The 26,500-nt window shown below is 51.3% G+C and overlaps 1 protein-coding gene across 1 annotated transcript in view; it reads left to right on the forward strand.

Annotated features, from left to right (window-relative positions):
- CRHR1 (corticotropin releasing hormone receptor 1) overlaps window positions 1–26,500 on the forward strand; it is a 51,895-nt gene that overhangs the window by 64 nt on the left and 25,331 nt on the right. The window contains 1 exon segment of the mRNA NM_174287.1: window positions 24,121–24,208. Within this exon segment, the coding sequence (NP_776712.1) occupies window positions 24,121–24,208 (88 nt within the window).

The raw sequence follows: 26,500 nt of genomic DNA on the forward strand, positions 1-26,500 counted from the left end.
GGGGGCCCCCAGTTCCGGGCGCGCAGGGCTGGCTCCGTGGGCAGTGGGTGTGATGCGGAGGGTGTGATTGGGTGTCACTGAGCAGAACTGTGCCCAGGTCCGGGGGCGGCCGGGGTTTAAGGGGCAGGCCAACACCCTCTTCTTGGACCTCTGGAGCCGGCGTTGAGCGGTAAGGGGAGAACTCAGGTGGGAAAAAAAAAAAAAAGAAATCATTGTGGCGAAGCTGCGGGGATGTTGGCTGGTGTTGGGGGGTGGGGGTCGGGGGGGGGGGCCGCCCACCCGGGCAGCAAGCTCTGCGAGGGGAATCGCTCTAGGCTTTGGGAACCGACTCAGGGTTCCTCCTCCCACCCGTCCCGTGTAGACCCGGGTCCCGGGACAGAAAGCTCGGGAGGGGGCGGAAGATTCCCCATCTGCCCCAGCGCGCCCCCGCCCTGTTCCTGGGAGCTCCTTCCTGCCCCTTAAAGTCCGGGGAGATAAATGTCCCCCGCGCCTGCGAGCCCTGGATCAATATCGCAATCTCCGGAGAGCCGACCGAGCATCCGGCGGTAGGTTACCGTTCCTCCGCCGCCGTCGCCGTCGCCACCGCTGCCGGCCAGCCCGCGGGATCGCAGCGCTTGGTCTCCGGTCCTTTGCACTCGCGGGTCCCTGTGCCTGCTTGCTCCTGTCCGGGCTCTGGCGACGCGATTCCTGCTCCCGGACTTTAGGAAAGTCGCCAGATCTCACGTCCGGACAGATCTCATGTCTGTCGCTGAAGTTCGGGGGTGACGAGGGCTCCCCCTGGGCCCCGAGGAAGGTCTGGGGGGTCGACACCCCGGCCCGCAGCTAGTGACGGCCGCCCCTTGCAGGTCCCGGGCGATTCCCAAAGCGGTTCGCCTTGCGGGGTGTAGGCGCGCAGGCAGCAGCAGGAGAGAGGAGTGGGTGGGCCTCGGCGCCGCCGCCAGGAGCCGTGTGAGGCTCTCGTCTGACGATCCCGACTCCGCAGGGTCAGAGTGGACAGCCTGAGCACAGACAGCGGCTTGACGGGATTCAGCGCATTTAAAAAGCGATTACACGCAAAAGAATGGATTTGGGGGAGGGGTGCGGATTGACTGATTTCCATTTTTCCATCAGTTATTAAACCAGCTGTACGTATGTAGCACACAAAGTGACTTGAGTTAAACCACCAAGATTTAAAAATGCAACTGCTGCCTGGTCATCAATTGAGACGTTATTAGTTACCTAGGTTTCCTCTATTCTCTTTGTCCCTCTCCCGAATAGTTGTTAGTTTTTTAAAAATGAGTAAAGGTTGGTCTGATTAAACCCATATCCCCTCCCCCACGCCTTAACTGGGACTAGGGGCGAACCCAGAATTTATTTTCTGGGTGATCAGGGAGACCCAGGTAGGGAAGCAGGAGGAAAAACATCCAGAATAGGTGGCACTGAACGGGAATATTTTCCCAAAGGCTGCTGCTGCTAAGTGGCTTCAGTCGTGTCCGACTCTGTGCGACTCCACAGACGGCAGCCCACCAGGCTCCCCCGTCCCTGGGATTCTCCAGGCAAGAACACTGGAGTGGGTTGCCATTTCCTTCTCCAATGTATGAAAGTGAAAAGTGAAAGAGAAGTCGCTCTTGGGTGTACCAATGGGTCTAAATTTACAAAACAGAAACAATTCAAGGTTTCAAACAGATTCAAAGGATTGAACCGTAGGTTTTTGTTTTTGAGTTTATATGGTAATAGGTAAATGATCTTTCTCTGGACTTTCTTTGAATCATGTGCAAATTTCTGCTTAGAATTATGATGCTTTTCTAAAAGAAAAAAAATTTTTCCTATTGTTGTCGTTGTGTGTGTGTATGTGTGTGTGTGCTTCCTGCTAGGTCGTGGGATGTGTGCCCTTTATGTCTGGCCTAATGAGCTCAGTAGGTGCTCAGTAAACTTGTACTGAATGAGTAAGATGCAGTGAATGAATGGTCAGCTAATGCAGTTTCATTTAAATAATTACTTTCTTCTTTTATTTATATGGCATGTACAACTTGTTGGGTAGTGTTCTACCTGCTTTGCAAATATTAAGTGATACTGTCCTCCTAACAGCTCTGGGAAGCCGAAATTATTCCTGAGCACAGAGAGGCTCTGTAACTTGCTCAAGGTCATGCTGCCAGTGAATGGTGGAGCCAGAATTCAAACTCAGGCACTTCAACTCTAAGACTTTCTCTTGTTAGCTTTTACCAGAAAATATTTGAAGCCACTAAAATCTCCTTGACTTCTGCCAGATGAGAGATAACTCAGGTAGTTTTGTCAGTATGAACATCTGAACTTAGGTGGGTGGTCGTGGTTGGTGGTTTAGTCACTACGTTGTCTGACTCTTGTAACCCCATGGACTGTAGCCCGCCAAGCTGCTCTGTCCATGGGATTTCCCAGGCAAAAAATATTGGAGTGCGTTGCCACTTCCTTCCCCAGGGGATCTTCCTGACTCAGGGATCGAACCCATGTCTCCTGCATTGGCAGGCAGATTCTTTACCGCTGAGCCACCAGGGAAACCCGAATCTAGGTGGGGTTCATCCAATATTCGGCTCTAACCCTCAACAAGTCAGCCAGTATCAGGAAAGGTGGGAAGGATCCGCTCTGGGGCCCCTGTTGTGAGCATCACACTGTACCGATTACAGAGAACTGGGGGAGAGTGTGTGCACATGTGCCTGAGTGAGAATGTGCGTGTGCATGGGAGGGGCCTTGTATATGTCAGTGAGGGAGAGAGGATGAGCATGAATCTGTGTGGATGCCAAGGGGACAGGTAAAATATGGTCTCTACCCCCAGGGGAGGGCCAGGGACCGAGCACCCTGAATCTCCAACCCAACAGCCACAGGTCCTCAAAGGGAGACTCGAGTGTGACTCAGAACAGCGGGTTTGGTTGAGTGTGAGAAGTGGAGAAAGCAAGGCCTGGTGGGCTATTTGGGAAAGTGAGTTCCACGGAGAGAGCTGGTTTCATGGCTGTTATCATAAAAGCAATCTAGCAGTATTACACAAAGTTTGAAAACCAGAGGGGAAAATTATTACAATCTCTCCCTCCTAACACAGCTATTGTTGCCATTTTGAAAATAATCTCTGCAAGCATTTTTTTTTTTTCAAGCACACATTTGGTCACAGCTGTGGCCTTGGGAAAGTCCTCTCACTGTTGCAGCCCAAGTCCGTCCCATGTTGTTCCAAGGCCTCGAGAGGGAGAACCTCAACATCTCTGTGTTCCCTGTGAGGGGAGGCTCTTTTGCCATGTCTGTATCCAGGCACTTCGGGGCCATTTCCCAATTGCTTCTTTGACAAATAATGTGGAGCCAGGTTTTGAGGGGAGCCTGGGCAGAAGGGAAATGAGGGCAAAAAAGTAAGCCGTGTCGGGGACTCCCCTGGTAGTCCAGTGGCTAAGATTCTCAATGCAGGGGCCCCAGGTTCAATCCCTGGTCATAGGACTAGATCCCACATGCTGCAACTAGGAGTTAGCATCCTGTGACTGAAGATCCTGCATGCTGCAACTAAAACCTAGCATAGCCAAATAAATATATATGTATATATTAAAGTGAGCCGTGGGGCATGGAGACAGCTGGCATGGCCACAGTCCAGGGACAGAGGAGGAGAGGGGAGCCGTCAGGATTTGATATGCCCAGCCCTGCGTAGGGGCATGTCTTGGGTCCATCCAGTTCTTAAGGAAGGCATAGATTTGTGGACTTAGCAGCAGCAGCAGCAGCAGAACACCCACAGGGGCTTCCCAGTGGTAAAGAATTCGCCTGTCAATGCAAGAGGCACAAGAGACTAGGGTTTGATCCTTGGGTTGGGAAGATCCCCTGGAGAAGGGAATGGCAACCCACTCCAGTATTCTTGCCTGGAGAATCCCATGGATAGGAGCCTGGCGGGCTACAGTCCATGGGGTTGCAAAGAGTTGGACAGAACTGTGTGACTGAGCAGGAGCAGGACACTGACCAACGACCAGTGAGGATGAACTCAAGTGGAAAATCCATTTCTCACCCTCTCTAACATTTGGCTCCTTGGAAAGCATCAGCAGCCAGTGGGATTCAGCTGCAAAGGAGGAGTTTAGAGGGTGAAGGTGCCCCTTGGCAGCATCCCAAGTGCCCACAATGCTTATGAGCCCATGGGCCTGAGCCCCAGCTGTGATGTGACCTAGAAGGAAGGGGTTAGGCACAGGGTTGATCATTTTTAGCAGCTTTTGGGGTGGAAAAACCTTCAGCCTTGGAGTCAGCAAACCTGACATCATTCACAGCTATGCCTGTGTGGCTTCAAGTAAGTCAGTTTTCCTCTCTGAGCCTCAGTTTCTCTGTGAACGGGAGTATTTGACTAGATTCCCTCTTACATTTCATGTCTCTGTGAAAGATGTGTCAAATGGAGGCAATACCGAACTCATACGGTTGAGATAAGGATGAAATGCATCAACACCTGCAAAGTGCTTGGACCAGCTCTTGGTGCAGAGTTTGCTTTCAGAAAAAGCTGCAAGTTGACTGCTCTTCGTAGAAAATGAGCTGATGTGGGAAAAAAACAACCAGGAAAACCTCTTGGACATTCAGCATCTAGCATTTTTGCACCTTCCACCCTTCACAGCTGGGCCTAAGAATAAACCACACGTAGTAAGCGTTTCACGAATGTTTGTTGACTGGCTGGATAGTATTGTTGCTGCTTCCTTCAGTGTAGTGTTGTGTGATCACAGAGGACCCGCTGCTGTTCCCACGAGATGCAGTTGTCATGTCCAGACAGACTGAGAGATGCCAAAACCACCCTAGCGGAAAAGCCATCTCTGATGCAGAAAAAATGGAAACTGCCCCCTAAGCCCACTATGGTTATTTTTAAAAGAAAAGGAAAAGGAAGCACCAAGCAGCCAACGTAGCCCCTGGTGATTTGGAGAAGCCACCGCAATGAGAGCCTTCGTACTGCAACGAAGAGTGGTCCCCCCGCTCGCTGCAACTGAAGAAAGTCCATGCAACAACAAAGACCCACTTCAGAGCTAAGGCCAAGTCTTAGCTACAGTTTTATCTTCAATGGGTGAATTTGTTAATTACAAATAACTCCTGTCTGCTTAGATCTTCCAGAACCGCTGTCAGCAGAGTCCGTTGGAAGTGGCATCATTGCATACTTTTTATTTTTTGGTATTTATTTGGCTGTGCTGGGTCTTTGTTGCAGCATGTGGGATTTTTACATTTCGTCCTGTGGGATCTAGTTTCCTGACCAAGAATTGAACTGGGGTCCCCTGCATTGGAAGCATGGAGTCTTAGCCACTGGACCACCAGGGAAGACCCAGCACAGTCAAAGATAAATAAATATTAAAAAAAAATTTTTAAGAGGAAAACTACTTTATGGGATCATCATAATGACTCATGAGATATCAAGTGTGAAATTAAGCCCAATTGCACATTGTCTGGCACACAGTAAGTCCTCAATAAATTTTAACTGTAAAAGTCACTTAATAAATTTTTACTGAATTTTATCAATCCAAGGAATAACAGCGAAAGGAGGAGTGGTGAGGGAAAGGGAGGTAGAGGAAAGAATGCTTAGCAATGTACAATCTTCTCCAGCCCCACGTCTTCTTCACAGTCCCTGGGGAGAAGGGATGGGGCCCCTGCCCTCAGCCAAGCTAGAAGGGCAAAGGATGGAGGTGCCTGCTGTTGGCCCTCTGAGTATCTCTGACGTGAAAATATTTGACAATAAGGCTAGAGACATATAGGGAGGATAATACAAAATGATTAACTCACTGGTGCAAACAATTATTTTGAAAACAACTAGCTGGATTCTATTAAGCAACAGATTATTAAACATTTCTTTTGAGAGTAGTTGGTGTCAGCTTCCACAACATTAAGAAACTGGAAGGTCGGAGAGGGATGGAGGAAGGGAAAGAGGAAGACTTGGGGGAATATGGATGTGCCCTTCCTTTTCCTGTGAAGTGGGTGGGGGGAGATGCAGGTCTGGGCGATGGGTCCCCTCGACACAGACTGAACCACCGACTCACAAGCTTTCACTGAATGTGTTTTTTGGCAGCTCCCCACCCAGAAGCCATGAAGCCACTTTAGGGACAGATGAAGTGTTTTGTGGATGCTCCATCTTCCCTATAAACACAAGTAATATCCCAGTCCCACCTCTGGGTTTGCCGGCCCCAGGGAGCAGCCCCAGCGAGGTGCCTAGAGGTGGGGTTTGTGGGGGTACACACCTGTTCCCCTTCACCTGGCAGTCACTTCCCATCCTCCAGCCAGTGTGGCCAGGAGCCAGGATGCCTAGGTCAAAGCCCAGGACAGAAACTGACCAGACTGGTCCAGCTGCTTCCGTGCCTGAAGAACCAGGGAGGCCTCTTTTGTTCTAGTCTGTTATTTAGTCGCTAAGTCATGTGCAACTCTTTTTCGACCCCATGGACTGTAGCCTGCCAGGCTCCTCTGTCCATGGGATTCCCCAGGCAGGAATGCTGGAGTGGGTTGCCATTTCCTTCTCCAGGGGATCTTCCTGAGCAGACTACAATTTGGAGCCCATCCATAGTGAGTTTTAAGAGGTAGCAGGGCTACCTGGAGGCACTGTGGGAGACTTAGTTGAACCTCTAAGCACTGGGAGGTCAGGTCTTTGGGACAACGTATTGTTCAGTATCCCTGCCAGGTCCATGGAGCTGAAGAGCTGGAGGGCAGGCTACCCAGGGTGACTGGCTGGGTCAAGAGATGGCTGTGACATTTCCATTGACAGAGAGGGTTTCCCCAGCTTTGATTTGTGTCTCCCCAGTCTCCTTGGCAGGTGTGTGAAGGGTTCAGTGGTTTCCAGAGGCCCCAGCTGTTCCTGCAGCAGCCCCCCACTGTGCAGACAGAGCTGGGTGGGGTACAGAGGAAGGACCAGGGATCAGAGGGCTGAACAGTGCAGGCTGGAGACAGAAACTAGGCCACGGAGGGCTTTGGCTACCCTGGGGAAGGGTCAAAGGAAAGTCCCAGGCTATCTAAGGAGCAGAATGTCCCCGTGCACTGAGGGCCTTGACCCCACAGGCAGAAACAAAGGCCCAGCTGGGCACCCGTGGGCCGGCTCAGGATCGACAACTTTATTATGTAAGATTCGAACATGCAGACAGAGAGAAACCAAAGATGTTGTAGAGATGGAAACCGCTGGCTAACGTTGGCATGAGAGGGAGAGATCAGGACAGAAAGGTTGGGAGAAAAGAGGAGAGAGAGGGAGGGAGAGAGGGAGAAAAGGAGAGAGAAAGAGGTGAAGCAAAGAAGTGCATGGTTTTTTTGGCCTTTCTAGCTTCGTGCTTACTCTCTAGCAGCCAGGAGAACTGAGGCCAGAGATGGCTTTTATTGGAAACCCCCTTCCCCATTTCTTACAAGAATTACCCTCACCCTCTCTAACCTGCTGCAGGGAACACCTTCCTCAGGCACCAGGGTCAGGATGCTCTGAGTCACTCTGTGTGGAGGCTGCAGCTACCTGCCCAAGGGAAGGAGCAACCCCATACCCTCCAGCACCCCCTGGGCTGGGCTTCCCAGCGCCCAGTTCAGAAGGAACAAAGCCTGTTGCCTTTGAGGTTCTAACTGGTCCCCAGTGTGCAGTCCGTCTCTTTCTTATACACACACACACACACACATGCTGGGATTCTCCAGGAGTCCTTTGCAGCATTAGTAACAGCATCCCCCCAATTGCTACCCCCTCAGAGGCTATTGTACAGTCAAACCGGTGAGACAGGCATGCGGCACCCACCTACTCAGGGCCAGGGCTGGAGGGCTGGCACCCAAAAGAGCAGCTGGGCCTCCAGGGACCATGGGGTCAACAGTGGGAGTGGGCAGTAGGTTGGACCATTTCTGTGGCCATGCCTTAGGCCACTCATGCATGGCTGGGAGGCCCAGAGGTGGTCCATGGAGGGAGGCCTGTGTCCTGGACTTGGGCTGAGTTCCTGCCTGTCCCCTCCTTCCTTTTCCTTTCACTTTGTCCAACTTCTCAGGCCAGATGCACCGTTCACTGAGCTCCCTCTGTGCCAGTGTCCACACGCACGACCCCACGGAGTCCTCCTGTCCTACTCCAAGTGTGAAAGAACCAGATACCCCCGCACCTTCCCACCCGCTCTTCTGGGCCTCCGCCCCAGCCCTCCCTCCTTTCTACCTCCACAGAAGACTCATTTCTGCCACTCGCCTGCCTTTGGCCATACTGTTCCTCCTTCTAGGGCTTCTGTTCCCCAGTCTTTTTTTTAATATAATTTTGAGATTCCCTGGAGAGGGGCACGGCAACTCACTCCAGTATTCTTGTGTGGAGAATCCCATGGATAGAGGAGCCTGGCGGGCTGCAGTCCATGGGTTGCACAGAGTCGGACATGACTGAACCGTCTTGGCGCACGTGCACATTTATTTATTCTATTATTTACTAGTTTTACTTTTGGCCCTGCTGGGTCTTTGTTGCTTAGGGACCTTTCTCTGGTTGCAGCAAGCGGGAGCTGCTCTCTAGTTGTGATGCACGGGCTTCTCACTGCAGTGCTTTGTCCTGTTGCAGAGCACAGGCTCTAGGGCATGCAGGCTTCAGTAGTTGTGGCACATGGGCTCGATAATCGTGACTCCTGGCCTGTAGAGCACAGGCTCAAAAATTGTGGCACGTGAGCTTAGCCATGGCATGTGGGGTCTTCCCAGAGCAGGAATCGAACCCTTGTCTCCCGCAGTGGCAGGCAGATTGTTTACCACTGAGCCACCAAGGAAGCCCTGTTCCCCAGTCTGTCTGCACCAGTCCTGTCTAACAGGACCACCAAATTCTTTCTGAACCATCACTACCCTCTCCTCCAGGAAGCCCTCCAGGCTAATCTCACTGGTCCTTTGCTTGCTCTCCCTGCCCCTCATGTGAGCCTCTAGCTCATGGCGGAGCCTGGGCTCCCCAACAACAGGGGACCTGCAACTCTTTGGTGTGTTCCCCAACAGGATGCTCAAAACATTTACCAACCAGACCCCGCATGGACCCCTGGTCTCTCATCTAACTGGAGCCCTTGTCCCCCTGTAGATTCTGAGCTCTGCCTGGGCCAGGAGGACTCCCTTGAAAATCAAAAACAAAAAGGACTGCGTCCCCAGCACCTAGCCCAGTACTCCAAGCACTGCAGGCATACAATAGACACTGAATTTAGTGGAGGGCATCTTCCCCCTCCCACTCCCCAATGAACGTTTATCTGTGTGCGTGGAGGTGCTATGGCGACAGGAGGCAGAAATGGCAAGCTAGATGGATAAATACCCCTGGCTCTGCATGTGCATTTATGACTCGGTGGCTTATCGAGTGCTACACTGTTGGCATCACTTAGTAACATTTAACGATTCTGGTCCTTCCCTGTGTTCCATCCCTGATCCCCATAGCACCGGAGGCTCTTGTCCATGTGTAAAAGCACAGACAGCATTTTGTTCCATGAGGGGTTCTGGGCAGGGCTGGTAGGAGACATTGCCAGAGGGAGGTTTGGAACTGAACTGAGGACAGAGAAGCAAGAACCTTCTCAGAACCTGGGGTCTTGAGAGAGCAAGTCAGGGTGCTTTAGTCCCCAAGGAGGGGGCTGGGAAGGAGGTTTGGGAGCAGCCTGGGGCTCCCTCCCTGCCATTGTCCCAGTTCTGCTGGTTAAGAGGCAGGAATAGCCAGGCGAGGCAGAGGTGGCAGAGGACACAGGTGAAAGGGAGTGGGCCCATTCTTGGCTCCAATCATGGGATCCCATCTCTCAATCCACATCCCTCCCCTCCAGCTCCCTGTGGGTGGGGGTGGGGCAGCTTTGGTGTCTTTCTCTCTAGGTTGCTGGGCCTCAGTGGTCTTACCATGAATGCTGCTGCCAGGCTGTGAAACTCTGGGCCTAGGCAGTGGCACACATGCACCCCTGAGAAGCAGAGCACCCCTAAGGGAGTCTCCCACAACTGTCCCTAAAGTTGAGGAGGCAGGAGGCCTGGCTGGCTGACCTTGGGCAAGTCCCACAGCCTCTCTGGGCTTGGCCCTCCTCTGGACCACGATGGAGAATTAAGGAGGAAATGCCTGTGTGGCAAGGGGCCTGACCCCACCAAAGCTCCTGAGTGGGACCTGCTGCTTTCCCAGGTGAGATCCCTCCCCCACCTCCACTGTCCCCCTCACCCCCACCCACTCCTCCCCTTAATGCTGAGCCCAACAGGTACTTAAGACTCTCCTCCTCCATGGAGCCTTCCCTGATGAGTTGGCCATTGCACTCTCTCCCTCAGCTAAAGCGGGGCTTCTCAAGCCAGCTATGGGGAAGAACCGTGTGGGTCTTTTCGAATCGTGGCACTTGGGCTTGTTGTGCATGACGACCATGCAGCCTGTACCATACGACTCTCCTGCAGAGCTGGACAATGTCTGAACTGGGTCTAGACCCTGTTCAGTGAGATCACGGCAAAGACAACTTCACACCAGCGTTTCCAGATGTCACTCTCTGTAGCAGTCTGCAGCCCCACACCAGTCCCCACCACTCTTTCAGCAGCGCTGATCTAAAGCCCTCTTTGGGGCCAGGATGCACAGCCCAGAATCCCTGGTTCACTTTTCAAGGGAGTCTGGCTGCCAACCAGCCCTGCCCCTGTGTTCCTCCTGCTGGAAGACTCAGTGCTGTAGCCACTGGGCTGGGCTGCCAAGTAGGAAGAAGTAGGAAGAACCCCTGTCTGGGAGGGTGGAAACCTTCGTCATTCAGAGCCCTTACCACTCGGCAGGTTCTGGATGGGCCTCTCTCCTGCCTTGTTCTTACTCATCAACCTGCACCTTTATCACCCACCAAGGTTGGAGGGGAGCAGGGAGGGGGACGACACATGACACTCACAGAGCTTAGGTGAGACGAGGGAAGCCCTTCCTCTGTGGTGGGCTCACGCCACAGCTTGTAGGACTTAGCCCCATGCTGGTTCTAGCCCTTATCGCTGGGCTCACCCAAGATAAGGGAGCGCGATTTCTGCAGGGTCAGCTCTGTCTCCCGCTTCGAGGAACTGGACCGGGTGTTGGGGGACAGGCTGGCAGGTCCCTGCCCACTGGCTCTGGGAAATGCTGCATCCGTCCATGCCCTCCCTGTGCTGCTTGATCTCCAGCATTGATTGCACCCACAGGTGGCTGCCTGGCTGTGTCAGGACAGCAGTGAGCAGAAGGACCTCCCATCCGTTGGTCAAGAGGGGTCATTCTTGCCAGTCTCCTGCCTTCAGGCTGAGGCTAGGAGGTGGGGGAATGACCAGTCCAAGTCCACAGAGTGAGATCGCAGCCTCTTCTTGTCCCGCAGGATCCCCACTTTTGTCCTCCCATTCTCCAGGGTTCTCCTCCCAGTAACCATCTTCCTTCCACATTCCCAACTTCCATGATGGGCCTGCAGGTGAGGACTTCCAGAACTGAGAGGGAGCTGCAAAACCCTCCAGCCCAGAGTTTCCCCTGCTCAGCACCACTGACATTAAGGACCACTCCTTGTTGGGCTTCCCAGATAGCTCAGTGTTTAAGAATCCACCTGCCAATGCAGGAGACATGGGTTCAATCCCTGGGTCAGGAAGATCCTCTGGAGAAGGAAATGGTAACCCACTCCTGTATTCTTGCCTGGAGAATTCCAGGAACAGAGCAGTCTGGCGGGCTACAGTCCATGGGGTCGCAAAAGAGTCAGATGTGACTCAGCGACTAAACAACAACAACAACAACAAATTCCTTGTTGTGGGGCTGCCCTGTGTATCTGAGGATGCTAAGCAGCGTCGCTGACCTCTCACCATGAAATGCTGGTAGCCTCTCCTAGTCGTGGCTGCTGCTGCTGCTGCTAAGTCGCTTCAGTCATGTCCGACTCTGTGCGACCCCATAGACGGCAGCCCACCAGGCTCCCCTGTCCCTGGGATTCTCCAGGCAAGAACACTGGAGTGGGTTGCCATTTCCTTCTCCAGTGCATGAAAGTGAAAAGTGAAAGTGAAGTTGCTCAGTCGTGTCCGACTCTTTGTGACCCCATGGACTGCAGCCTTCCAGGCTCCTCCGTCCATGGGATTTTCCAGGCAAGAGTACTGGAGTGGGGTGCCATTGCCTTCTCCGCTAGTCGTGGCAACCCAGAATATCTCCAGATATTGCCTCCCGTCCCCCAGGGGACAGAACTGCCCCCCGTGAAGAGCCACTGGGCCGGCGCGGTTCTCTTTCAATCCTGGTGAAGTTTCAGAATCACTTGGAGAACAGGAAAAACTAGAGACACCCCCAGATTTCCCCGCAGGCCCAGATCTCTAAGGGGAAGCCCGAGAAACAGAATTTTCTCTCTCCTGGCTGCCAGGCACCGGTCTGAAACTTCCAATTTTGTCTAATTCACTTCTTTTACAGATAGAGAAACAGGCAGGGCCATTGGCCGTCTTATGGAGGATTATTTGATTATTCCTGATCTCTGCCCTGAATCTCCCTGCTGAGTGGGGTTGGGTGGTTCAGCAGCCCCCTTTAAACCACCCCTCATGGCCTTGGAAGGCAGTCACTTCTCCAGGAAAAAACAGCCTCGGACCCTTGAGCGGTTTTCTCACAGAAATTAATTGTCATCCGTCTGATGATTTCATGCTGCCTTCCCCTCCACACACACCGCTTCACGTCTTTTTTTCCTCAATTTTTAAATTGTATTAATTAATTTATCTTAATTGGAGGCTAATTACTTTACCATATTGGGGTGGTTTTTGCCATACATCGACATGGATCAGCCACGGGTGCACATGTGTCCCCCCACCCTGAACGCCCCTCCCGCCTCCCTCCCCAGCCCACCCCTCTGGGTTGTCCCAGAACACCGACTTTGAGTGCCCCGCTTCATGCATCGAACCTGCACTGGTCATCTGTTCTACGTATGGTAATATATGTGTTCACATCTCTTTTAAAAAGCAGCTTCTTAAAGGACAACCCTTTCCTGCCGACACCGAAATCTCCCTCACCTCACACTTGTCAGAGAGTGGGCCGAGCGAGAGCACGCTGATAGTGGCACCTGCGTGGCTGATGTCTCCGCGCCATCCCCAGCACCTCGGCTCTGTCTCCCTGTGTAGCAGATGCCTCTCCCACCCACTCAGGGATGGATTCCTGGTGTCTGGGAGCGGCTTCCGGGGCAGGGGCTGGATCAGAGCCCCAGCGAGCTCCACTGCCCTGTCAGAACCGAGATGCATCCTTCCTGAGCCCCCAGCTGACAGGGCTGCACTGGTGTCTACCCCTCAATTCCACAGGGAGCCAGGCTATGCCCTGGAGCTAGAGGTCAAGAGGGAAAGGAAATCTGTACCTCCTCTTTTGGAGGATTCGTCCAGGGTAGCGGGGGTAGTGGGGCAGGTGCATCCTGAGCCCAGGGCCCCAGGGAGAAGGCCTGGAGGCAGGAGCCCCCAGGTGTGCCCCACTCCCTGAAATGTAGGCAGGAGATTTTCCTTTCCATTTTATTCCTCTCTGCACAACAGCAATTTAAGTTAATTAAATGTAACAGTAAATTATTTCTCAATGGCCTAGAATAGAATAATCTTTCACTGCTCACCGGCTTTGGGGAAAGCACAGGCTCTTTGCTTTGAGGGTGTGGCTGTCCTAGACAGAGGCTATTGGGGAAGGCGCTGACCTGGGGCAGAATGGAGCGGGGAAGAGTGATGGGGAGGGGCAGAAGTCCTGGGTCAGTTGAGAGGGTTGAGAAGGGGCATCCGGCATCACCACCCTCTGTCCCAAGTCTGGTTTCACTCAGGCTAGTCTTTAGAGCACTACTGCATGAATCAGAAAATGCACCCCACCCCCAGGGGTCCCAGCTCTGCTGATGTGCACCCTGCAATTCCAGCCCCCAGAGACCCCTCTACTTGGCACCTCTGTGCAGGGCAGAAATCTCACAACTGTGTGTGGGCTCTGCACCTCCCCCGTATTGTCATTCTGTCTCTACAGATATATCCCCTGTAGGCACACAGGTTTCCGAAGAGTTGATTGCGCATATGTTTTATTCCTGCACACCAGATCCTGATTTTCAAGTCCAACGGGAGAGCCAGGTTTCTAAAGAAATCTTGATTTATGATCCCTCCTCTTCTTCATATTTAGATTTTCTTCTCCTGGCTTTGCTTAAAACAGGCTGTTACCTTAAAAACGACAGCTTTGATGAAGGGTCAATATCCAAAATGTATAAGAGGAACCCATACAACTCAATAGCAAAAGCACCCCTCCAGATAAAAGTGAGCCCTGCAAATAATCCAATGAAATCTGAAAAATGCAAATAAAAAACACAATAAGTATCATCTCACATCTGAGAGTGGGTATTACAAAAAAGACAAGATAAGTGCCAGGGAGGATGTGGAGAAAAGGGAACTTCAGTGCACTGTTGGTCGGAATGTAAATTGGTACAGCCACTATGAAAAATAGTATGGAGTTTATTCAAAAAATTAAAAATAGAACTACCATATGATACAGCAGTTCCACTTCTGGGTATGTATCCAAAGGAAATGAAATCATTACCTTGAAGAGATATCTGAATCCCTGTGTTCATTGCAGAATTGTGTATAATAGCCCCTTGGACAGCAAACAGTAAAGAGATAAAACCAGTTAATTCCAAAGGAAATCAACCCTGAATATTCATTAGAAGGACTTAATACTGAAGCTCCAGTACTTCGGCCACCTGGTGCGAAGAGCCAACTCATTAGAAAAGACCCTGTTACTGGGAAAGATTGAGGGCAAGAGGAAAAGGGGGCGGCAGAGGATGAAATGACTGAATGGCATCCCTGACTCAATGGATATGAGTTTGTGCAAACTCTGGGAGATAGTGAAGGACAGGGAAACCTGGCAAGCTGCAGTTCAGGGGGTCGCGAAGAGTCGGATGCGACTTAGTCACTGAACAACAATACAATAGCTAAGATACGGAAACATAAAAGTGTCTGTCAATGGATAAATGGATAAAGAAAATGTGGAATATTATTAAGACATAAAAAGGAAATTCTGCCATTTGTGATGACATGGATGAACCTCGAGGGCATTATGCTGAGTGAAATAAGACAAAAAACAATAAGTACCTTATGATCTCACATATATGTGGAATTTAAAAAATTCAAACTCAGAGAAACAGAGCAGATTGGTGATTGCCATGAGTGAAATGGAGATGTGGGAATGGGTGAAGGTAGTCAAAAATACAAACTTCCAGTTATAAGATGAATACATCCTGGGGGTGCAAGGACAGCGTGTTGACTGTAGCTAACAATACTGTGTTGAGTATTTGAAATTACTGACAGAGTAGATCTTAATAGTTTCTAAAACCCCCACATACACAATTGTAACTACGTGAGATAATGGATGTGTTAACTAATTGTGGTAATCATTTTGCAATATATATGTGGATCGAATCATCATGTATACTTTAAATTTATACAATGTTATATGTCATTTCAGTACAGCTGAAAAAGACCATAGCACAGAGCAAAGCAGAGTCAGGATGGTCAGATATTTGGGCTGTGGAGCCAGCGGACTCCAGAACCCAGGAGGAGTGGGCTTTCCTTCCTTGGCCAGCAGGCGGCAGTGTTCGCTGAGGGTCTTTTGCCTCTGGTGGCCTCCAGGGAGGGCTGCAGTCTTGGCCTCACTTGGGCAGCTTTTGGCCCCAAGTCAGGATCTGCCACAGTCTCCTGGGCCAGGGAAGGCAGCCAGGCCCAGGTTCTTCCCCCAGTTACTGAAGGGTCTCCACTGAGCATACAACTCTTCTGCTCTGGGTCTCTGTACCTACAAATGATGAAACTGACCAGCTATGACAAGCTGATGCTCAGGAATCCACCTCCGCACTTCGGGTCTGGTGGATCCATCTCAGCCTAGAGTCTGAGCCCTTCCACAGGTGGTCTGTGCTGCCCCAAAAGCTCAGGACCTCCCCCCACCCCCCTCCCCCGCCTGGAAAGCCCTCTCTCTCCTTCTCACAGTCTGTGGCCGCTCTGCCATCCTCCAGCTCACCTCCCCCCGGAAGCCTGCCTACATCGTCGCCTTGTGCTGACCCCTCCTGTAATCCCCCTGCACTCATGCACACCCTGCCTTGCCATTCTCCTTTGTGTGTGTGTATCTGTGTCTGTGTGTGTGTCTATGTGTCCTTCCCCGCCTCTTTTAGATTCGTTTCCTTTTCTTCAAATCAAGGAATCCTGGACTGCTTGAATGTAGAATCCCAGTTCAACAAGGAGCTCGGTGAGATCACTTAGTTGGATGGTTTAAAAAAAAACAAGACAAAAATCAAAACAACTTTCCTTTTAAGCTGAAAACCCCTTTTTTCCTTTGCAGCCCCTCCCCCAGGGCCTGGGAGGAACACCAGGACAGCTTGTTCTACTCCAACCCTGTCCGTAACCAAGAAAGATTCTAGGGCCCAGAGTGACCCAGTCATGATTGTGACTCCACGGGCACTTTGTGTGTGTGTGTGTGTGCGTGTGTGCATGTGCGCGCTCAGTCACTCAGTGGTGTCCAACTCTTTGCAACCCCATGGACTGTAGCCCACCAGGCTCCTCTGTCCATGGTATTTCCCAGGCAAGAATACTGGCATGGGTTACCACTCCCTTCTCCAGGGAATCTTCCCGACCTAGGGATTGAAGCCACATCTCTAGTGCCTCCTGCATTGACAGGTGAATTCTTTATCACTGCTGTGCCTGGGAAACCCTTATGGGTACTTGTAGGAGTCTTTAAATTCCAGAAAGCATCTCTCTCATTATTCTCCCCACCAGTCAGGTGGCCTCCATCTCTGTAATGCAGGTAAGGAAGAGGGTATTGCCCAGAGGGGTGAGGTGACTTGCCCACACAGACAGTGGCAGGACTGGGCTCAGAGCCCAGAAGAAGGGGGAAGAATCTCGCTGGAAGACCACTCTCAAATGCTAAAGCTGTGATTCTGCTGGACAGCCATCTCAGTCCCTGGCCCCTAGGAGAGGTTTTCTGGGGGCCTCTGGGGCTCTCCCAGGCTGAGCATCAGAGGTTGTGAAGGGGAGGGAAGGCTGACCCCCTTCTCCTTGCTCCTCCTGAACTTTGGAGAGCTGAGGGTGGCGCCTGTTGCCTCCAGTGGCCCTTCAGGACTCTCCCTGAAAGGTTAATTACCAGATCATCCCATCAAAGGAAATTGTGCTTCTGTCTCTTAAAGACCAAACTGAGCCTCAGCAGCGTAGTTATTTATGGTCTCTAATAAGCATTTTCTGGGTGTGATTAACCTTTATGCCAAAGTCACACTGGGAATTGGGGGTGGCAGCTTCAATTCCAGCCACACTGCGCTGGCCAGGGGGTGGGGCATGGGCAGCAGCTGGAGCAGCCTGGAGGGGGCAGCTGTCAGACTCCGGCCTGCCCACCCGCCCTCTCCACGGGCTCCTTCGCCCTCCCCTCTCCTCTGCATCCCTTCTTCCCATGCCCTGCCCTGATCTCTCTTCCTCCATCTTTCATCCACTTGAAAGACAGACCCAGAACGCCTGCTTACTGAACCCCAACCTCCACTCAGCACTAAAAGCAGTTCAACTGTACGTGCGTGTGCGTGCGTGCTCCGTTGCTCAGTAGTGTCGGACTCTTTGCAACCCCATGGACTGTAGCCTACCAGGCTCCTCTGTCCATGGGATTCTCCAGGCAAGGATACCGGAGTGGGTTGCCATTTCCTCCTCCAGGGGATCTTTCTGACCCAGGGATTGAACCCGGGTCTCCTGCGCCTCCTGCATCGGCCAGTGGATTCTTTACTGCTGAGCCACAACCCCTTTGAAATGGGGAGCAGGAGACTTGCCCTGTCTGCTCTCCGGAGCTCAGTGCTTCTCCCATGTCAGGGACCCCGTGTCATTTTATGTGATGCTGTGATTAAGCCACAGCATGCCCTTGGCCTTCCCAGATTTAACATTCAAGGTCTGGCTCTTTAGCAAGTGGAGAGATTTGCAGCTGAGGTACAGGTTTTATTTTGGGGCCTCGGGGCTGCCAGGCGGGTGCATTACCTCGTGAGTGAGCTTAGCGCCCGCCAGCTTCAGATCCTCAGTCCCATTTTGGTTTTCTCTCCCACCTCACAAAGTCCTGAAAACTTGGTTTGTCAAAAATGGTTCTGAAAGGAGGAGCCAGTGGCCAGGGCTGATGACAGGGGCGCCCAAGAAAGCAGCGGTTCTTAGGTCAAAGCCACTATCGGTAACTTTGGGAGAGGATGACGTGTCCAGTTTGGTGAGGCCCAGGCCTCTGATGTGACCCTGCTCATCACATGCTCTGGCCATATTTTGGGGTGCTAGACTTCACTGAGCAGTGGAGAAAGCTCTTTACCCTCCCCCGAAAATCGTTGGCCTTACATGCAACATTCTTCTTTTAAAAAAAATTTTATTTGGCTGTACCGAGTCTTAGTTGCGGCCTGAGGGTTCTTTTTTGTTGTCTGCACCCCATGGCACGCAGCACTTTCCTGACCAGGGATCAAACCTGTAGCCCCTGCAGTGGAAGCACAGAGTCTTAATCACTGGACCACCTTTTAGTTGCAGCATTTGGGGTCTGGTTCCCCGACCATGGGTTGAACCCGAACCCCCTACATTAAGAGCTCAGAGTCCCAGCCACTGGACCACAAAAGAAGTCCCTACACGTAGCATTCTGCATTTAATCACAGGGTTTCATGCCCCTCACCCTGCCTTGTGTGTTTGTGGGCCCCAGATTAAAAACTCTCAGCTTTAGAAGAAAGCAAGCAACATCCTTGAAACTCCAGGGGCCTGTCTGCCCCTACAGTGTAATAATATCCTGTTGGCAGAGTTGGAAAACTAGTGAATGTTGAAGAGGAGATCCGTGTTATGGTGGAAGGAAGTACACAGGAAAACTCTGCACTTTTCATGAAAGTATGATTCAGGAATAAGCCAGGAGCGTGACAAACCCTTCTGCGGAGCCAGAGGTGGCTTAGATCCAGATTCTGTACAGAGCCGAGATTTCCTGAGAGGGGAAACTGGTTGGGGAATTTCAAGAAGCCTTTTTCTTGGCATAATGCAAACCCAGCCCTCTTTTGGGAGAAAATGACTTTGTGAACCAGCACATCCATGAGAGGTGAGGATCGCGGTTATAGGCAGCCAGCCAAGGACGGGTGTCGTGCCATGGCATTTGCTTTGGTTTCGTGATGAATCTGGATTTGCCCACTCCTTGTTGAACCCCAAGACATTAAGATTCGAGGCTAAGACCTTCTGGCTGGTGTATTTGCTATCTAATTAGAACCCTGGTGCGTAAGTGCTTTTATAGAGGCAATTCCATGCATTTGGGACTAGTCTGAGCTCTCCAATTGCCAGGGTCTAGTGTGTGTATGGAGAAGGCAATAGCACCCTACTCCAGGACTCTTGCCTGGAAAATTCCATGGATGGAGGAGCCTGGTGGGCTGCAGTCCATGGGGTTGCTGGGAGTCAGACACGACTGAGCGACTTCACTTTCACTTTTCACTTCCATGCATTGGAGAAGGAAATGGCAACCCACTCCAGTATTCTTGCCTGGAGAATCCCAGGGATGGGGGAGCCTGGTGGGCTGCCGTCTATGGGGTTGCACAGAGTCGGACACGACTGAAGCGACTTAGCAGCAGCAGTGTGTGTATGGAGGGGACCTGGGTGCATGGATGGGGCACAGAGTTGCTTGGCATTGGAGGGTCGGGGAGATGCTGCCAAGAGGCGGGGCTCTGGGCCTGATGTTTGAGGGCTGCAGAGTTCACCAGGGGAAGGGGTGAGCCAGGGTGAGGAGTGGGCAGACCCCAGCAGGACCCCGTGTGCTGGGAAACCATAAGCAATTCAGTGTGAATAAAACATGGCATGCTTTCAAGGAAGAACTGAAAGACCAAAGCACAAAGCGCAGCTTCAGGCTTAGGAGAGCGGTAGAATGCCAGGAAGCAGGGCTGATATTTTTATACAGGGTGTTACCGGTTTCTTTAATTTGCCTGTGGCTGAGTTGGCTATGGGAGCCCCATTTCCATTCTGTGTGTGTGTGTACACATGTGTCCGTGTTGGGAGGTGGCAGAGGCAGGGGTGAGTGACAAGCCAGGGCTAGGGGTCCCTAGTCCGCTTCTAGAAGAGGTCTCTGGCCATCCCAGCGGAGCAGCCCTCCCGGGGGACAGCTCACAGCCGGGTGTCCGCTGACTGTGCCCAGCTGACAGCAGGTCTGCCAGCATGGACGCTGCTCTCCGCTCAGCCTGCAGAAGCCCCTGGCGGGCCTGGTGGCCTCCACCTCTCTCTTGCTTCTGCGTTTTTCATTTGGAAAATGAGGGTAAAGATAATTTGCCATCTCTCTGGGGACCGTGAAGTTTAATGACTGATTAATAAAATGTTGGGAGTTCCACAGGGCCAGAGAGGTGACTGGGTTTGTTCTAATCACTCTTGGGTCCCAGGAGCAAGGTAGCTGACCCCAGCTCTGTTGGCCGAGGCCAAGCTCTGGGCATGGGATGGGGGCACAGGGCCAGGGTGAGCTTGGAGCCCGGAGCTTGGCCCAGTTAGATCCGAAAGACCCTCATGATGTGACAGGTGGAGTGTGCCAGTGAGGGAATCAACAAAGCCCACTGCAGGCTCAGGCTCAGCACTGAGGGGACAAAGCGGGTGAACCATCAGGGTGAATGCGGGAGCCGGGGACTTCCTGCCAGAGGCCAGGGGGTTGGGCAGGCTCTGACCAGGAGTGGGGAGTATTCGGTTCTGTCTTGGAATGTAGGGTGGGAGAGAAGGGATCAGGATCTGCCTTTGTCATCAGACAGGAGTCGGAAGGTGGGTGGTGCCAGTGGGGGGTGGGGAGAGTCTGGGCTAGTGGGTGGGGGCCAGTCTGGGGAGAAAATACATGAGCAACAAGGCCGGAACTAGGGTCAGGCAAGTGAGACATTTTTCTCAAGCATGGGATTTAAAAAGCTGCCCAAAATCACACCATCAAGATAAATAATATTTTAATGTTATCACTGATTTTTCCTTTTACCCCAGGTTCCAATAGGACCCAGCACTGGTAGTGAGCCTGCCTGAAAAAAAAAAAAAAAAGCTTTTTATATGTTGTTTATCATGGAATTTTTTGCATTGATGTAGAATTTTTTTTAATTAATTTATTTGTTTTGGAGGATAATTAATTTACAGTATTGTAGTGATTTTTGCCATACATTGACATCAATCAGCCATGGGTGTACATGTGTTCGCCATCCTGAACCCCCCTCCTACCTCCCTCCCCGTCCCATCCCTCAGGGTCATCCCAGTGCACCAGCCCCAAGCACCCTGTCTCATGCATCAAACCTGGACTGACGATCCGTTTCACATATGATAATATACATGTTTCAATGCTATTCTCTCAAATCATCCCACCCTCACCTTCTCCCAGAGAGTCCAAAAGACTGTTCTATATATCTGTGTCTCTTCTGCTGTCTCGCATACAGGATTATTGTTACCATCTTTCTAAATTCCATATATATGCGTTAGTATACTGAATTGGTGTTTTTCTTTCTGGCTTAGTTCACTCTATAATAAGCTCCAGTTTCATCCACCTCATTAGAACTGATTCAAACGCATTCTTTTTAATAGCTGAGTAATACTCCATTGTGTATATGTACCACAGCTTTCTTATCCATTCATCTGCTGATGGACATCTAGGTTGCTTCCATTTCCTGGCTATTATAAACAGTGCTGCGATGAACATTGGGGTACACGTGTCTCTTTCAATTCTGGTTTCCTCAGTGTGTATGCCCAGCAGTGGGATTGCTGGATCATAAGGCAGTTTTGTTTCCAGTTTTTTAAGGAATCTCCACACTGTTCTCCATAGTGGCTGTACTAGTTTGCATTCCCACCAGCAGTGTAAGAGGGTTCCCTTTTCTCCACACCCTCTCCAGCATTTATTGTTTGTAGACTTTTTGAGAGCAGCCATTCTGACTGGAATGAGATGGTACCTCATTGTGGTTTTGATTTGCATTTCTCTGATAATAAGTGATGTTGAGCATCTTTTCATGTGTTTGTTAGCCATCTATATGGCACTGATGTAGAATTTTAAAAATATTGCATTGAAACATTATGTATCTAACTACTAAGATTTTTGGTGCTCAGCCTCCACCCCTTATATTCTGCACCTGAAAGGAATTCCTTGCCCTTCTCACCTTAGTCCTAGCCCTGCCAGTGAAGGCTGCAAATGCTTGCCGGTGGCGTTGGCCACCACCCTGGCTCGAGTCTAAATTTGAAACTTGCTCACTGTGGGACTCGGACAAGCCCCTACCTCTCTCCCAATCCCATTTTCCTCTGACATGGCTTAGGCTACTTCCAGATCTATGCGTCTCTGTCTGAAGTCCTATTGCAGGAAGGGGGACTCCTTCCAGGGCCCAAGAGTGGGTTCTTTTCTAACACTTGGGAATGAATTGTCCAAGGACACACATGTACTGAAAAAGCAAGAGACTTTATTGGGAAGGGGCACCCAGGCAGAGAGCAGCAGGGTAAGGGAACCCAGGAGAACTGCTCTGCCACATGGCTTGCAGTCCCAGATTTTATGGTGATGGGGTTAGTTTCCCGGTTGTCTGGGGCCAATCCATCTGACTCAGGGTCCTTGCTGGTGGCACACACATTGCTCAACCACGATGGATTCCAGCAAGAAGGATTCTGGGATGTTGGTAGGACATATGGACTGGCATCTGTCTTCTCTCTCCTTTTGATTTTCTTGAATTCTCCTGGTTGGTGGTCACTTGTGAGTTCTGAGTTCCTTCTCAGGACCTCCTGTTGTAAGATAACTCATGTGAGTGCTTACTGTCTTGCCTGGACAGGGCTGGAGGTTTTGGTCACTGTTTCCCCTAATAGTTCTGCAGTGGATTTTGCAGAACTGTTTGCAAATGGGCTGGGGCCGAGACCCCATGGAGGGTGGAGGGAGGTAAGAGAGAGTCCCAGGGAGGGGAGACCCCAGGAATAAAGAGCAGGGAGCAGGGGTGTTGATGTGGAGAGGAGTCTCCCGTGAGGTCAGGGAGACAGAGCTCTGCAGGTCACCAGGCTCCCATGTCCTGACAACTGGGAGGAGGGTCTGATTTCCATCCTTCGCTACCCCAAACCCCCAGATGCTTCTTAGCCCTTCACAAATCAAATCTCTAGGGAAACAATCGTCTAGCCTCCAACCCTTGACTAAATGAGAATCACCAAGTTCAAATCAATCAACGTGACCTATTTCAGGTTGTAGACCTGAAACATAATGTAACCCATTAACGTATTCAGCAAATTTAAATGCAATGAATAAAACAAAATCCCTGCCCTCTTGGAGCAAGCTGTGCTGCTTACAAAAGACTCCTACATACCCTGCATCCTGTAAGCCTGGGGAGATGGGGAGGCTATTATGCCAGTCTTACAGGTGAGGAAACTGAGGCACAGAGAGGTCAAGTGACTTGCCCATGGCAACACAGTGGAACTGGGGCTGGACGCCAGGTCTCTTGACTCTAAATCCACAGGGAGGGTGTTGACCTCAAGGGAGGGAGCACAGTGATTGTGTGGGGGTGTTAGTTGAAGAAGGGTCAGCCCTCCATGGAGCCCATGCTACTGTCCCCAAGTAGGCCGAAATTTTGGAATCAGAGTGATATAGAGTCCCCAGGGATGTAAGAGGCAAAGGTTGTCCCGGGAATAAGGCAGCCATCTTTCCAGACAGATTTATCCCTTCACCTCTCGGGGCCTCAGCTTCCTCGTCAGGGACAGCCACACCTGCCCCACAGAAAATGAAGTATCATCATGGATGTAAAAGGACTTGGTAGATGGTTCAGGCACAATTTGCAGTGACCACTAATTAGCTGGACAGGGATGAGGGCCGGTGAGGCAGCTCATTAAACCACGGGCCCTGAGCTCCTGCAGTTGGGGAGGGAGTGAGGCAGGGAGGTAGGCTCACTATTGGGGGTCTTCTGTGAGCCCAGGGGAGAGGAGGGGTGCTCAGGGGGCAGGTGGGAGGATGTGTGTGTGTCTGTGTGTCTGTATGTCTGAGTGTGGGTGTGTGTTGGGACACAGCTGGGCCATCCTTGTGATCCCATGAGAATGGAGGTGGCTTTATCAGGCAGAGCCTCCCTGTCCTCAGGGAGAGTTCACCTCTGTCCTGGGAACCTGGGCTCCCGCTGTCACCTGCCTTCTTTTCAGGTTCCTCTTAGAGCAGGGCAGCCCCAGATGTTGTAGGCAAGAAGGACACAGGGCAGGAGGGCAGGGAGGCTGGGTTGGTGGGAGAAGGAGGTGTGTCTGGATAAGACTGTACGGAGGAGGAAGGAGACTAGAAGCGGCAGGAAGTTGCAGTCCAGACTGCTCCTGGCACAGTCTAACCGACTCCCTCGCCTCCTGTGCCCACAGGCCCTTCTCCTCCTGGGGCTGAACTCCATCTCTGCCTCCCTCCAGGACCAGCATTGCGAGAGCTTGTCCATGGCCAGCAACGTCTCTGGTGAGCATGCCCATCTGCCTCCTGCAAGGTTCCAGGTCCCCAGAGCCCCACCACCCATCTCCCCCAGGGCTCCAACACCTACACACGGCTGGCGAGAAGGCAGGGATAGTGGAGGGATTTCCTCTCTGGGGCTCCAAGCAATCCATCATTTGTCCACAGAGTGCCGTGTTAAGTAGGAGTGGTGGGAAAGAGCTGCGATTAGGTGACAGAGGGGCTTGGGGCAAGTGTGCCCAGGTGTTATCTCCTGGCTCTGGGCTGGAAAACAGGGGAAGACACCCCAGCCCTTGCTGCTGTGAGAATCAACAGAGCGGAAGGCTGGGCTGTGACTCAGGCGTCAGTGAGGAAGAGAGTCTGCTGTTCTGCTGCTAAAAATGCCTGGAGCAGAATATGCAGGGTGCTAACTATGGCTGGATGGCTGGATGGTATCACCGATTTAATGGACATGAGTTTGAGCAAACTCCAGGAGATGGTGAGGGACAGCGAAGTCTGTAGTCCAGGGGTCATGAAGAGTCAGACAAGTGACTAAATAACAACAGCTTTGTGCAGGGCACCATCCGAGGTGTTTGAGAACAGATCTTCCTTGACTCGTGATGGGGAAACGTCCAGGTAAACCCATTGTAAATGGAAAATATCATAAGCCGAAAATGCATTGAATACACATAACCTAGGCGTAGCTTAGACTTGTCTACTTTGACACGCTCAGAATACTTACATTAGCTACAGTTGAGCAAAACCATCTGACGCAAAGCCTTTTTTTTTTTTTAATTAAAGTATCGTATGTCATTTATGGCATACTAAAGTGAAAACCAGAATGGCTGTGTGGGTACAGAGTGGTTGTAAGTGCATTGACAGTTGTTTCTTCTCATAATCGCATGACTGTTTGGGGACTGTGGCTGCTGCCACTGCCCAGCATTAGGAGAGAGGATTGTACCACATGACTAGCCTGGGAAAAGGTCAAACTTCAAAATTAGAAGTGTTGTTTGTGCTGAATGCCTACTGCTTTCAAGCCATCGTAAAGTCAAAAAATCATTAAGTAGAACCATCGTTAAGTCGAGACTGTCTGTGTATTAACCCAGTTTTCACAATGACCTCCTGAGGCAGTAGTGGGTATATCCCTTTTACACATAAGGAAACTGAGGCCTGGAGCAGAAGTAGTAAGTGCTGACTTGAGCCCAGGCAGCCTGGCTTCCACGTATGTCCCTTAGCCCCGTGCTCTACGCCTCCTCAACAGAAAGGACTGTAAATGTTACTAAGACTTGTATGATTTCACCATTTACAAAGTGCTTTTGTATAATAATCCTATTTCATCCTCACAAGAGTTTACGATGCAATACTTTGGCCACCTCATGCAAAGAGCCAAATCACTGGAAAAGGCCCTGACACTGGGAAAAATTAGAGGCAAAAGGAGAAGGGGACGGCAGAAAATGAGATGGTTGGATAGCATCACAGACTCAATGGACATGAGTTTGAGCAGACTCCGGGAGATAGTGGAGGACAGAGGAGACCGGCGTGCTGCAGTCCATGGGGTTGCAAAGGGTCAGACATGACTTAGCGACTAAACAACAATTTATACTCATGAGGAAACTGAGATGGGAGAATTAGGTTTGTGGGCTCTGGGGCCACGCGTTTTCTAATCTGGAGTGCGGTCCCTGAACCCTCATCCTGACCCCTTTAACTAGGGTCTGACGATGCTGTTGCCCAGTGAAGATGGAGAGGGGTACCTAAGGGTCTTTGAGGGACTCTTCTTTGGTAATTCCTTTTTCTCTGCAGGTCTCTCTGTTTGAGTTAATTAGTTGATTAACTGAGCACCTACTGTGTGCCAGGACCCATGTTCCCTGGCAGAACAAAGAGGGGCTGACAGTCTGGTCTGGGGGTCAAGTCCATAAACACATGTGCCGTGAGGAGGAGCACAAGACGCATGCTGGTGGAGAAACGGCCACCGTGTGCTACAGGAACGCAGGGAGTTTCTGATTCTGGGCCTGCGGGGAGAGGAGGACTCCACAGTGCCGAGCAGCTGCCCCCTGGCCTACTGTTCCCTCCCTACTGGCGGGGGGAGGAGGTAGGGGAGGAATGGGACCTGGAGCACTGACTGTGTTCCCGTGCTCATAGTGGCGCTCAGTCTTGTTCTGTCTGCCCTAGGGGTCCCCACTGGTAGATTTGACTTCAGGGATGAGCATGCCTTTGAGTTCCTTGAGCCTCACTCTGTAATTGAAGAGTAATATGGCTGATAACTGCCTCAAGGATCCATTGCAATTAAAGGCACTACATTTAATGGCGATATTTCATAAACTG

The sequence above is a fragment of the Bos taurus genome, chromosome 19, assembly GCF_002263795.3.
Source record: "Bos taurus isolate L1 Dominette 01449 registration number 42190680 breed Hereford chromosome 19, ARS-UCD2.0, whole genome shotgun sequence".
NCBI lineage: Eukaryota > Metazoa > Chordata > Mammalia > Artiodactyla > Bovidae > Bos > Bos taurus.